The 13,154-nt window shown below is 53.8% G+C and overlaps 1 protein-coding gene across 1 annotated transcript; it reads right to left on the bottom strand.

The window, feature by feature from the left end:
• Nucleotides 1-100: 100 nt before the first annotated feature.
• Nucleotides 101-12,996, bottom strand: RASIP1 (Ras interacting protein 1). Its single transcript, XM_022585150.3, has 12 exons — nt 12,921-12,996; nt 12,544-12,684; nt 11,269-11,948; nt 9,387-9,742; nt 5,667-6,320; nt 4,924-4,961; nt 4,538-4,689; nt 4,316-4,419; nt 2,666-2,909; nt 2,288-2,460; nt 1,096-1,243; nt 101-523 (listed from the first exon to the last, which is right to left on the bottom strand). Exons 2-12 carry the CDS (start codon nt 12,678-12,680, stop codon nt 324-326), a joined length of 2,886 nt encoding a protein of 961 aa, XP_022440858.1. The 5' UTR covers nt 12,681-12,684; nt 12,921-12,996; the 3' UTR covers nt 101-323.
• Between the last annotated feature and the right edge of the window lie 158 nt (nt 12,997-13,154).

The following is a 13,154-nucleotide window of genomic DNA, read 5'->3' as shown; positions in this document are numbered from 1 at the left end:
AAATATCACGGAGGATTCGGCAGGAGCCCAATGCTCCAGGCAAGGGCCCTGATGCCTTATTCCACAGAAAATCATCACTACCGCTCCCGAGTCTTAACAATAGAGGCATTGCCAATACCACAGATACCTTTATTGTTCCTGGCACTCAAATTCCCAAACCCATCTTCCCACGGTCCCATCCTCTACTACCCCAAAACTCAAACTCCCAGCATTCCACGCGGGGAAAAACTACAACTCCCAGAAAGCTCTGCGCTCAGACAGGCTCTAGACTCTAGAGAGGCCGATGAATTTTCAAGGTTCGCGCGCTCGTTTGCTATTGGTTTTCAAGGAGGCGTGGCCACAGGAGGTCCGTGGCGGTGATTGGCCGGCAGTTCCTGCTGCTCAAGATCCCAGAGGAGGCGGCGGAGCCTGCGCAGTTCACGGTGCAGGGCGTCGTCCGTCACCGGACCGGTGAGGCTGAGGCGCGAGCTGCCCAAGGGCAGGATGAGGGGAGGATGGGAGGAGAAGCTTTCGAAGATGTCCCCTATGAGACCGAAGAAGTCGGAGTTAAATTCTGAAAATGGGCGTGAGGCAGCAGTGTCGGGGATAGCCGAGACTGCGTCACGCCCGAAGAAAGGAAAAAAACCCCGGCAACTACTGGAGCAGGGTCCCCTCAAACGCGACTCTTGGGAGTCCCCAAGCATCGTGGGAGCTGTAGTTCAGACTATGAAAGGCCACCGTTGCCTGGGAAACGGGCGATATAGTTGGGTTCTTGGGTCCATTAGGGAGGAAGGACTGGGAACTTCGTTGTACAGATTCCTTAGAGTGGAGGGGCCTGGAACTCGGCCCCCTAGGTGAGGAGGAAAGAGGGAAAGAGGGGGAAAGAGGCTGGGGACCTGAACCGCTGCGAAAAGAATAAGGAGCTGGGGGCTTGAACTCCTGTATCCTGGGGGAGAATACTGTATCCTGGGATCCAGCACTTAGATCCCGGGGCAGGAGAGGGATAGGGGTCCAGAATCTTGGACCAGGAGGAAGGAGTTGGGGCTATGGATCCCTAGGTCCTGAGGACAGAAGAAAGCTGACAGCCCCAATGCCTCCGTCCCTATTTCTCCTCACCTGTGTCCACAGCATCTCGCTCTGCAGGGGGAGGATCCCAGGCAGGTGGAGGCCCGCGGCCAGGACCCAGCTGGTAGTGGCTGAGCAGATGGTGGAGCTGAGCAGGGGTCAGCGTGGGGTGGTCAGTTCGTAGGCTGCTCCATGAAGCCTGGTGGGAAGATGAGGTGAAAAATCCACGATCATTATGGGGCAGCTGAGAAATCCTAAGTGGAAGGCCCTCCATAGAAGAGGGCATGGATGTAGTGGGTAGACAGTGATGTCTGTGCAATGTCTTCCAGGTACTGTGAGACATGGTTGTCACCAAAGTGATAGTGGGAAAGGGCATACTCTCAGCTTTAAAAAAGAAAAATGTGATTTGCTTTGGAATACATGAGTAGGTAGGAGTAGGCAGGGGTGGAGAAGAAACAAAACTGACCATTAGTTTATGTTACTGTGTGCATAGGTGTTCATTATTCTACTGTGGCTACTTTTTGTAACTGTTTGAAAATTTCTGTACCTAACCTAGATCTAGGCAACAGAATCATCACTGTGGTTAAAACAAGAAACTCAACCCAGATTGCCTGGGTTCAAAAGTCCCAGGCTACTCATTACCTTCTCGCAAACCCTGTGCCTCAGTTTCCTCACCTGTAAATTGGGGGAGAACAGGAACTACCTAACAGGGTTGTTAGGACGATTTAATATGGCAAGATTGTAAAGTACACAGAACTCTGACTGGTGCTTATTAAATGCTCTGTAAAAGTTTGATAAATAAAAGTAAATAAATGAAATCAAGTGACCTAGCCTGCCTGATTCTCAGTTTCTTTGTCTGAACAAAATTGTCAATTAATAACCTACTTCACGAGGCTTAGTCAGCATTCAGTGAGAAGGGCTAAACAGAGTATCTGGCATGTAGTTTACGTTCAATGAATGTTTTAAACGTCACATTCCTTGGTCCCATACCAGACTTCCTGAATCAGCATGTCTGAGGGAGGGGACCCTGGAAACTATTATTAATAAGTCCAACTGGGATTCAGATGCAGCCAAGCTTGGACATTTATGTGGCTGGCTTCCTTCTAGCTGCTGATGCCTCACCCATGGTGTCTGAACTGGGACTGGGGATAACATGGAGTCCAAGGGGAGATCCAAGGGTAAGCTGAATACAGAGGATGGATGAGTGGGATTGGGGACTCAGAGGTCAGGGGTCAGGAGTCACCTTGAGCAGGGAGGTGCGAGGCACACAGAGCAGGTTCACAGCTATGGAGAGTTTCCGGAAGAACTCAGTGGCAATGTCACCCAGCCCAGCCCCCTGCAGCCAGTCCAAGACAAGGTCCAGGTTGGTTCGGATTTGGACAGCTCGGGACCATTGATAGAAAGGTCGGCCTTGACCTGTGGGGGAAGGGTGTGAGAAGCAATGGGTGCACGGACTCTGCCCTCCTGCCTCCCAGACCTTTCCTATTCTTCAGCTTGGGATCTGGAGCTTCCTCTCCAGAGTCCCTAAAGATGAGGCCTGAGCCTCTGATGTGTCTTAACTGATGCAGGTCTCAGTGGCTCCTGTCTCTGCTTCCCGGACCCTTTCCAGACCAACCCTCACCTCGTTCCATCAGCGAGTTGAGAAGGGATGCATTGGAGAAGAAGAACAAGTAGCCGAAAGTCTGAGACACAAGGTCCGGGTGCAGCTCGCACTGGCTGGTCAGTTCCAGGGCAGCTTGAAACACGCCCAGGGTAGGTCTCAACCCTGGAGGCATGGCCCCCAGCTCGGCTCCAGGCCCCGGCAGCTCTGCCCCAGCTGTGAAAGGGTTACTATCCAGGAGAGCAGGCAGCGTTGAATACAGAGTCTGAGGGAACACAGAGATGCAAACAAGGGATCGGACTACAACTCCCTGGAAGCTTCAGGGTAGTAGAGTATGAAGGTACTGGGGAGCTCCACCAAAGGCTTCTGGGAATTGTAGTCCATTCTACCTTCAAATCCCAAAGGTCTCCATGAGCAAAATCCTACTTTCCAGATAGGTTCCTAGCATTCATCAGGCCTGGGATACCTCAAGTTTAAGAAAGGCTTTCCAGAAGTGTCTTGGGTATTTTAAGACCACCTCTGATGTAGTTCTCAACAGAGACAGCTCAAGGAGGACAAAGGACATTGAAAAAAGAGGCTCCCTTCAATCAAAGAATTATTTATCCAGAATTCCCGAAGGAAAGGAAAAGAATGGAGAGTCAGGAAGTGGGAGTGGGGTGGCAGGTAGCCAGTGGAAAGTGAGATCAGGCCAAGGACAGGAAATGAGGTCAGAGCCAAAGAAGAAATAAAACCACACTTGGCAGGGATGTACAGGAAGTGAAGCCTAGGAGGAAAGGGCTTCACAAATCAAGGCTGCTCAAGGAACATAGAAACTACCTGTCCCAAAATATCCCCTTTCATTCTACAGATAAGGAATGAGGCCCAACAGAAGACAGAAACCCTGAGAATTCCAAGAAGCAATATTAAGTTCAAGAGTGCGGGTGGTGGGACTTCCCTGGTGGCACAGTGGATAAGACTCCATGCTCCCAATGCAGGGGGCCCAGGTTCAATCCCTGGTCAGGGAACTAGATCCCACATGTGTGCTGCAACTAAGAGTTCACATGCCAAAACTAAGGAGCCCACCTGCCGCAACTAAGGCCCAGCACAACCAAATAAATAAATATTTAAAAAAAAAAAGAGTGGTGGCGGGGGACTGGAGCAGGAAGCAGGCCCTACAGGATGGGCACTCCAGGGAGAAAAAGGCCTGTGGCTCAGAAAAGGGAATGAATTCAAAGCTATAGGAAGTGAGGTCAGCAAACACAGAAAGTGAGGCCTGAATAAAGAGGTTTAGTTTAAATGACAGTGCTTAGTATTATTTGATCTATATTTACCTATCCATCTATCTATCTATCTATCTAACTTATCAGTGACTTAACAGTGGACTTAGAAAACAGTACCTTGAGAAAGTGGTAACAGTGATATAACCAGGCAGTGAAGTCAGCCTATGAGGAGGGGATAGTTGCAGAGACAGGAAGAGAAGTCAGGAAGGCAGGAAGTGATGTAAGCTCAAACAGGAACTGGTACCAGAACAGCAAAGTGCGAGGTGGGGGAGGGGCTGGGACATGGGAAGTGATGTCAGAAGCAGGAAATGTTGCTAGGTCAAATAAGAAGTGACACCAGATGTAGTTCATGTGATGTAGTTCAAACAGGAAGTGATGCTATACCAAACAGGAAGCAGGGATCAAGGCCAACCTTGGTGAGGTAGTAGACAGACTGCTGGAAGGTACACATGATGACCTCATCCAGGAGGGCCATAGCCTCGTCACACAATTCCAAGTCATTGCAGAGCTGTGGGTCTGAGGACAGGCATAGGAGTGAGAGGGAGAACCAGAGGCTGCCAGGCAGAAGCCCAGGTCCCCAGGTGCAGGGAACGGCAGGAGGCTTGGACAAGCATGGGCCTGGGTCAGAGCTCACCCTCCTGGTCGGCCTCCTTCTCCATCTCTAGCACCTTCTCCTGCACAAAGCTCAGCAGCTCCGTGGTGTTGGCCATCCATAGCATGAGTGGCCGCAACTCCACAGACACAGCCTCAGGGGTCAAGGGCACCTCAGGAACCCCCTCAGGGTGGCTGGGAAAAGGGGAAGGGACTTGTAATCCTTGCCCAATTCCCCCCCACCAAATATGTCCAAGCCTCGAGATCTGGGTCTAACTGGGGTCAGAGTCCAACCCTCATTTCACAACTAGAAAAGTTGAGTCCCAAAGAAGCTTGCACTAAAACATGCATGGAAATGTGAACATAGAACTGGCTGCGAATGCTGACCCCCACATCACTCTAGACCGTTCTCCCCAGAGTTTCTCTTACTTTTCTGGCTGACGGTCTCCAATTTCCTTAATCTTTTCCTGTGGAACAGTAAGATCAGAATTAAGGTGAGGTGGACGAGGAAGAGAGGCCTATGAGTTAATGCCCTGAGTTTTCCTTTTTGACAAGAGACTCTCCCCAATTTTCAAATGGACTCTGATTCTCAAGCTTCAGAATAGTCAATCCTCTTCTTACAGTTTAAAACACACACACCTATGATTAAGGGTGGTCTGTCTCCCTTTAGGTCTACTTCTGCTCAAATGGAGTTTCCCCCTATTCAAAAAAAACCTCCTAAACCTTTCCTCTAACTAGGCCCCAGCTCAATAGGATGGAACTTTCCCCGCCTCCCCCACCCCCAACTCTGAATGGCTTCTCCCTGGCAGATCCATCTACTGGTCCAGTGGGTTTGTTCTCACTCGCCTCCAAGAATGGTCTCGCCCACTACGGCTCCAACCTTCAGGGATCTCTTCCCCTACCCCATCTCCCAGGATGGTTTCTTCCAATATCCCCCGGCTGCAAAGATAGGTACTACTGTACTGTCTTCTCTTAAAGCACTGTGGATTGATCCACAACTCCCAGCATCCCTTGGGGCCCCTTGCTTAATAGCCCAAGCCCCCTCCTGAGGTATCCTGGGAGATGTAGTTTTGTCCTGCCCAACTACGGAACTAAGGTTGGAGGTGGCTAGAGGAGGCTCGGGAAAGGACTTGGGGCGCAGATGGGACTGGACGCGGGTTGGCAGTGCTCACCCAGACAGCCTCCTTGATGAGACGGGCCAGGCGGCCCAGCAGGCGCGGCAGGTGGCCCAGCTCCAGCTCCCGAGCTGAGTGCTGCACACACAGCGCCAGCAGCGTGGCGGGCCCCAGGGGCGGCAGGTCCCCGGCGCCGGCGGCCGCGGCACGCACGATCTCACCCAGCAGCGCCTCTTCCTCGCGCGGCCGAAAGCGCAGCACGGGCTCGCGGCCGTCCAGGTAGGCCGCCAGTGCCTCACCACGCTCCTGCAGGCCACGGCCACACAGGCGGCAAGAGAAAGCCCAGCCGGGGCCCGGCGGTGTGGCCCCGGGGCGTGCGGGCAGCCACGGAGGCCTCGCCGGCCCCGCGCCCCCAGCGCGGGGGTCCTTGTACATGAACAGGAAGTGCTCACCAAGCCCCAGCAGGTCGCCCGGATGCAGCTCGGTCTCCCGCAGCAGGAGGCACCCATTGTGCGTGACTGGGGCTCCCCGAGATGGGCGCACCATCGCCGGGGGCTCAGGACCTGCGCGCACTGTGCAGTGACGCGGCAGGATGTCCGGGGCGTTGAGAAAGGTGTCTACATACGGGGCTGGGGACCCACCGCGGGCCGAGGAGTTCCCACCCCGGCCGAACACGTGCTGCTCCCGAGTCATCACATACACCACGAAGTCCTGGAGGGAAAGTGAAGATGCACTAAAGGACACCACTCCACGAGGACTGGATGCTTCTGAGGAAATCCCTTACCCACAGTTGACCAGATCCCTTGAATGAGCACTTCCAAGGAGATCTCCTGGGATCCCAAAGGACTCACCAATTACCTCCGACCTCCCATGAGTGGACTCTTCAAAGTCACTTCCTATGGTGAACTGTCCCATAACATCCATCCTGAAGACTGGATACGAGGAAACCCCTTTCTTGACATGGGCTTTACCATTTCCCTCCCTCAAAGAATGGATGCTTCCCGGGAGATCTTTTTCCAATGGATTCTCCCATCTTCTCACCTCCTCTGAATGGACTCCTTCAAGCCAATCCCCTCCTACAGTGGATTCTCCCATAACATCCAGCCCAAAGAATGGGTGCTTCCAAGGACACCACATCTCCATTACTAAAATGGACTGTCCCACTACCCTCACCCTCTAAGAATGGACCTTCCCAAGGAAACCTTCTTTCTCCTAGGAACTCTCCCATTTCCCTACCCCAGTCCCCACTTGCCCATCATTCCACCCCTGTGATGGAGGCTTTCAAAGACATTTCCCCTTCCAATAATAGTTTCTCTCAATATTCCCAAAGCAAGGATACCTTTAAAGCGACTTCCCCTTTGAACAAAGGTTTCTTCCATTATCTCTACCCCATGAATGTACACTTCCAAGGAGACCCACTTTCTGTAATGGACTCTCATTTTTTCCCACCTCATGAATTTACTTCCAAGGAGCCGTAATTCTACAATGGACTCACCTATTCCCCCCACTCCCAGGATGGAGGATTCCAAAGACACTCTCCCTCCCATCAGTGGATGCTCTCAATATTCCCATCCCCAAAAAGGACGTCTCCAAGGAGATCTCCATACAGTGGCACTTCTAGTAACCCCATCTTATAAATAGATGTTTTCAAGGAGACCCTCTTCTTATAATGGAGTGTCGCATTTCATCCACCAGATGAAGAGGTGCATTCCAGAAGACCCCTTCCTAAAAATGACTCTCCCGTCTGCATCCTATAAAAATGGAAGCACTCTGTCTGACCCCCTTCCTAAAGTAGACACTTCTGTTCCCCATTCATGTCTGAGAAAACAGTCATCCTGATATCCATAAATCCCCTCCCTACACTGAACTCTCTCCCACTACCTCCACCCCATGAATGCACATTTCTAAATTTCCTTACTACAATGTATTGGTTCATTTGCCTCTTGAGAAATATGGATCTTTCCATATTTCTGATCACCTTCTGAAGGTAGAATCTCCTATTTTTCATCCCTGTCTGGAGGAATGGAATGATCCTGAATACCCGAACCCCCTTTTTACAATGGGCTCTCCTGTTCCTTAACCCAAGAAGGGATTCTTCCACTGCACCTCACATGAACTCTCACATTACAGACACCCGTGAATAGATGAATGCAAAGAAATTCCTCTCTACAAGAGATTAAACTCTTACTCCTGTTCCCAACGAACGGACACTTCCAATGAAGCCTCTTACAAAGAAATTTCTCATGAGTCCCATCTGAAAGAATGGATGTTTCCAATGTTTCCCTCTCTTCCCATAACGTACTTTCTTATATTCCCAGAATAGATCCTTCCAATTTGACCACCTTTCCTAAATAGAGCCTCCTATTCACCAACCTTGTCTGGAGGAATGGGCTGTTATAATATATACAAACCCCTTCCTACAATGAACTTTCCCTGTCCTGTTGCCCCAACAAGGAAGAATGAATTCCTCCAATGCAAGTTCTTTGAATAGTTTTAACCTCTCACCCATATACACAGCCAAGTGACCTAACCCAGATGGATCCCTCTCTGAGAGTAAAAATGGAACTGTTCAGTAAACTCCACCACCTTCCAGAGTGGGCTTTCCCATTGATTCCAATTGTACCTGTTGAGCTTGGCTGTACCATTGTTAACCCAAAGGTGGACAAAACCATAAGAATGATTCTCCTAATTATCATACACACATACACACACACGAATATTTCCAATAATACATTACATTTCTTTAATGAAATAACTTACCACTGGCCCCCAACCACTAATCCTTTCTTTCTCTTGTTCCCCAACACTCAAACAGGTTCTCCTATTGCCACTCATATATGTAAAATAGTATCACTACCACCTGTACCCATCAACAATGTTCACAATCGTTCCAAAGTAAATCATCAACTTTAAAAAATGATTTAGGGACTTCCCTGGTGGTCCAGTGGTAAAGAATCCGCCTTCCAATGCAGGGGACTCGGGTTCGATCCCTGGTCGGGGAACTAAGACCCCACATGCCGCGGGGCAACTAAGCCCGCGTGCTGCAAAGTACAGAGCTCGCGCGACACAACTAGAGAGAAGCCCTTGCACTGCAACGAAGAGTCCGCGCCCGCAACAAAAGATCCCGCATGCCGCAACTAAGACCCAAGACCGCCAAAAATAAAATTAATTAAATAAATATTTTTTAAAAAATGATTCAATCCACTCCTCCTAAGACAACATAGGCTTACCCCGAACAAGATTCCAGGCATCAATCAAATTATCTCCCTCCCCAGAAGATACTCTTCCATTACTCTCCCTCAAGAAAGAGAGGCCTCCAAGAAGATCTTTCTAAAATAGGCTCTCCCAGGAGTTACGGCTGGGCATGGACTAGTGGTTAGAATACCGGGCTTTCACTGCTGTGGCCCGGGTTCAATCCCTGGTCGGGGAACTGAGATCCCGCAAGTCGCACAGCGCGGGAAAATAAAATAAAATAAAATATAAAATAAAGTGGGCTCTCCCATTCTCCCTGGAGGAAGACACTGCTTTCTCCCAACTTTGAAAGAAATGAATCATCGCCTACTTGCCCCTCCAGTGAAATCCTTCTCCGACATCTACCTCCACCACTCCCATTCTCTTCTCTGATATTATCTCCTACTCTGGAACCTGGCTGGGACCATACCTTCCAACATACCTGAGACTAACGCGACCCACGGGATTCTGGGAGTTGTAGTTTTGCCGCCCATTCAACCGAAGGGTGGGGCATAGGTCTCTCTCGTTAGGACAGGTTGCGCTTACCTGGGCGTCCTGGTAGCCCTGCAGCAGCAGGAAGTAGGGGCGGTTGCTGGGGGCCTGGATGAGGCACTGGGTCAATTGATCGAAGTCGCCGGGGTCTACAGGTCCGATTTGGGCATCGGCTGCCCCTGGGGCCATGCTAAGTGCCTGCTGCCTGCGCTCCTGCTGCCGCCGCCTCCGACCCTGCAGACTGAGCTCCGATACGCTGCGCCGCAAGGACAGATTTTCCGAGCGCTCCTTGCCCCCGGACCCAGCCGAGGGCCCTGACCCCGACCCCGGGCCAGGACTGGCCAGCGCCGCCCCACCTGACGCCGCGCGGGAGCGGTTCTTCTGTGGCCGCCACGAGGGGGCGCCCGTGCCTGCCGAGAGAGATGGAGAAAGATGAGACAGAGACTGGAAAGAGCTAGAGATTCTAAAGAGACAATTGGCTGCAAAGAGGTGAGGCTGCTTCCCACATTTAGGTTTTTGCATATGCTGTTCCCTGTGCCTGGAACACACTTCCTGCTTGACTCCTACCCATCTTGTAATTTCAGCTCATAAATTCATTCATTCTTTCAGTTAATATTTTTTGAGCCCCTACTATGTGCCAGGCACTGTTCTAGGCACTAGAACTGTTCACGAAGAACAGAGAAGGTACTGCGCCAAGGAAAGCAGAAACCACCTCCTCCTGAACACCCTTCCCTGACATTCCAAGTCGAAGCAGAGAAGGGCACCACTGGCACTCCGAACTTTGTCACACACAGCCCTGGCATCTAGTAGGTGCCCAGTGGAAATGAGCTGAATGAGTGAACTGATGTTTTTCTCACTGGGCTGTGAAATCTAGAAGGGCGGGAACTTGTCAATGTCCCCACTGTATTCCCCCAGGGCCCTAAATAATGTGTGGCCCACAGAAGGTGTTCAGTGAATGCTTTTTGGAAAAAAAAAAAAAGGAAAAGAAAAAAAGACAATGATGGTTATAATTGCCATTCTTTATTTAGCAACTACTATGTGCCAAGCCCTGTGCTAAAACCCTTTATATGCATTATATCATTGAATCTTCGCCTAGGATTTTGCTGGGTTTAACCGGCGAAGAAAGCCCATGAATGTAACTGCTACACCACTCTATCTCTCAAAGGGAGACTCGGGAACAGAAAAGCTGTGAGAAGGCTCCCTGAGCAGACACTATCTTTGTGAGCCCAGCCCCACCCCTGCCAGACTGCCCCCTCCTTTGTTATTTCATCACAGGTGCACCTACTGTTCCAGGCCGGGCCTTCTCAAATACTAGGCCCCCAAGTAGCCTGGTCGTTGGCCAATACAAATACCGCTTCATTTCCGGTGCACCACCCTCAAGCCCCCACTCAGGCTTTGCAGCCAACCCAGCCTAAGGTCACCTGGTCCAAGGCCCACCCTTCTGAGGCTCCGCCCTTTCTTAGGCCCTGATCTAATAGCCCATTTCTTTACCTTCCAAGCGCGTCCCCCTTCTAGCTTCCATCCACATAGGCCCTGCCCCTTACGAGCCAATTCAGCCTACTACTGAGAGGCCATCTGCCATCAGGACCATTCATCTGCCCCGCGCAATATCTCTGCCTTCCTATTACTCCATTCCGAGGCCCCGCCCCAGCATCGCAGGCCCCGCCCATCAACTCTGCAACTATCCCAAGAGCAAAGTCCTCGGGCTTAGGCCATCTGGCTGACCTAGGTCCTGCCCCATCTCCGCCTTCCCCTAGACCCAGTGCTATAGGTCCCGCGCAGTCCCCGTCCCGCGGACCCTCCCCCGGCGCCCGCCATCCTGTCCCAACAGCCCTCAGGCCCCGCCCACCATGGCTCCGCCCCAAGCCCCACCCATTCCCTCCTCAGGCCCCGCCCCCAGAATCCGGCTTCCCCGCCCCACCCACCCCCAGCTCACCGTCGCCGTCTGCCGCTCCGAAGGCCTCCTGCTCCAGGCGGCGCGCCTCCTCGCGGCCGCGCAGCTCGAAACGCCGCGCCCAGCCGGGCCGCGCCCGCCAAAGCTCCTGCACCAGCAGTGGGCGCTCCGAGTCGCCCAGAACTCGCAGGTGCTCCGCCCGCCACTCGCAGCTGCCAATGGCGCCCGCCGCGGGCCGGCCCAGCGCGTCGCACAGCGCGAAGGCGTCCACGCAGCTGCTCTCGCCGGGGCCGCTGCCGGGGCTGCCGGCCAGACCGTAGCGCTCCAGCGCCTCGGCCACCAGCTCGCGCGCCGTGGAGCGCGCCGTGGCCAGCACGCTCTTGTAGTTGGCGCCCGAAGCCAACCCGGCGCCGAAGATCTTGAGGACCCCCGGGGGCGCCGTGGCGCGGGCGGCCAGTGGCGGCTCGGGGGCCACGCCCGCCGCCAGCTCCGGCAGCTTCTTCTCGCTGGCCCAGCGCTGCGCGGCCCCCGGAGTCCCGGGGGCTCCCGCGCCACCGGACCCCGTGGTCCCCGAGCCCCGAAAGAGCTGAGAGATGCGCTTGGCGCGGCTCCCTGAGGCTCCCCCGGCCGCCTTGACCGCGCCCACTCGCCGCAGCTCCACGTGCGGCGGCGGCGGGGGCAGTGGCTCGCTGCTGCGGCTCCCCGTGTCCGAAGACGAAGACCTGGGAGCCCACCGGCGAGCAGAGACACGGGAGAGAGAACCAGAAAGACATGCAGAGACGGGGGTAGGGGTTAGAGAAAGAGAGAGGTGGGCAGAGACCCAGAGTGGGGGGGCGGGGAGGAACAGAGACCCAGAAAGGGAGGGACAGACACCCAGAGATAGTGGGGGACAAACACCCACAGAAGGACGAGAGACGCGGGGTGTGTAGAGATGGGGGGTGGCGTGGGCAGAAGCCAGAGGCAAAGAGAGAGCAAAGGAGAGAAAATAAATAAAGGCGAGTCCCACAGAAGGAAATTCCAAGAGGTGAGCAGGGAGAGGAGGAAGGTGAACCAAACCGCTACTCCTACTGTGTCCCTATCCCCGTGTCCACTGGCCTAAACCCATCTCCAGGCCCAGCACTTCCCTCACCGGACCCTATATCACTGGGGCCCACTGTCCCCTACCGCCTGCCATCTCACTTGCCCATTCAGGACAGGAACTGGAGCCAACTCTTTCCGGTTCCCTGGCATTACCCAGTGCAGGGACTGGGTCATAAACAGGGACAGATGGGAGGCAGGTGGGGCAGGGGCAGGAGCCGTGAGGAGGTGGGCACTCACTTGACAGAGACAGCGCTGGGCCAGCGTCGACCCAGCTTGGCCAGTTGCTTCCTGGGAGAATTGATCCACAGGCCCACAGGGAGATGGAGCTTCCCAAAACGGGGGCTTCCGCCCTCCTTCCGCTCACCAGATAGCATGGCCCTAAGGGAGGGTGGATAAAGCCCCGGCTCCTGAGGCCTTGACAGGTAGGGATGGGGTGAAGGGGGACCTGGACTCCTGAGTCAGAGGGAGGAGGGGTCTGGGACCCAGCCTCCAGAATCTGGGCGGAGGAGGGGATGGGAGCCCGGATTGCTGGTTGCTGGGATGGGGGGTGGCTGGGGACTGACTCCTGGGTCTGAGGGAGGAGGGTGCTGGACTCCTGGGTCCCCAGCTCTTACCCTACTTCGGGTCCCGGCAGCACCCGGGGGCCCTGGCTCCGCTTGCCCTGGTTGGTTCCTGACCCCGCTGCTCCTGTTCAGCCTTTGCCTCTGCCCCAGCTCCCAGCACTGGGTGGGGGACAGGAAAAGGCAAGAGGAAACCGGCAGGAAGAGCGGGGAGGGGGCGTCCTGTGAGGGGACCGGGCCTGGGGGAGGAGACCTGGGGAAGGCTGGCCCGGCCCCACTCCTTGATTC

Source organism: Delphinapterus leucas, chromosome 20 (assembly GCF_059928025.1).
Source record: "Delphinapterus leucas isolate spDelLeu-1000000601 "Yukka" chromosome 20, BTC_Dleu_Yukka2, whole genome shotgun sequence".
NCBI classification, from domain to species: domain Eukaryota; kingdom Metazoa; phylum Chordata; class Mammalia; order Artiodactyla; family Monodontidae; genus Delphinapterus; species Delphinapterus leucas.
The sequence above is the reverse complement of the archived record's forward strand: the minus strand, read 5'-3'. Positions and strand labels throughout refer to the sequence as shown.

Coding starts and splice junctions, on each gene's coding strand:
- RASIP1 (XM_022585150.3), bottom strand. CDS start 12,680: ATGCTATCTGGTGAGCGGAAGGAGGGCGGAAGCCCCCGTTTTGGGAAG. Junction 4,690..4,923: donor GGAGACCGTCAGCCAGAAAA/GTAAGAGAAACT, acceptor CCCTTTTCCCAG/CCACCCTGAGGGGGTTCCTG. Junction 1,244..2,287: donor CTCGCACCTCCCTGCTCAAG/GTGACTCCTGAC, acceptor TCTTCCCACCAG/GCTTCATGGAGCAGCCTACG.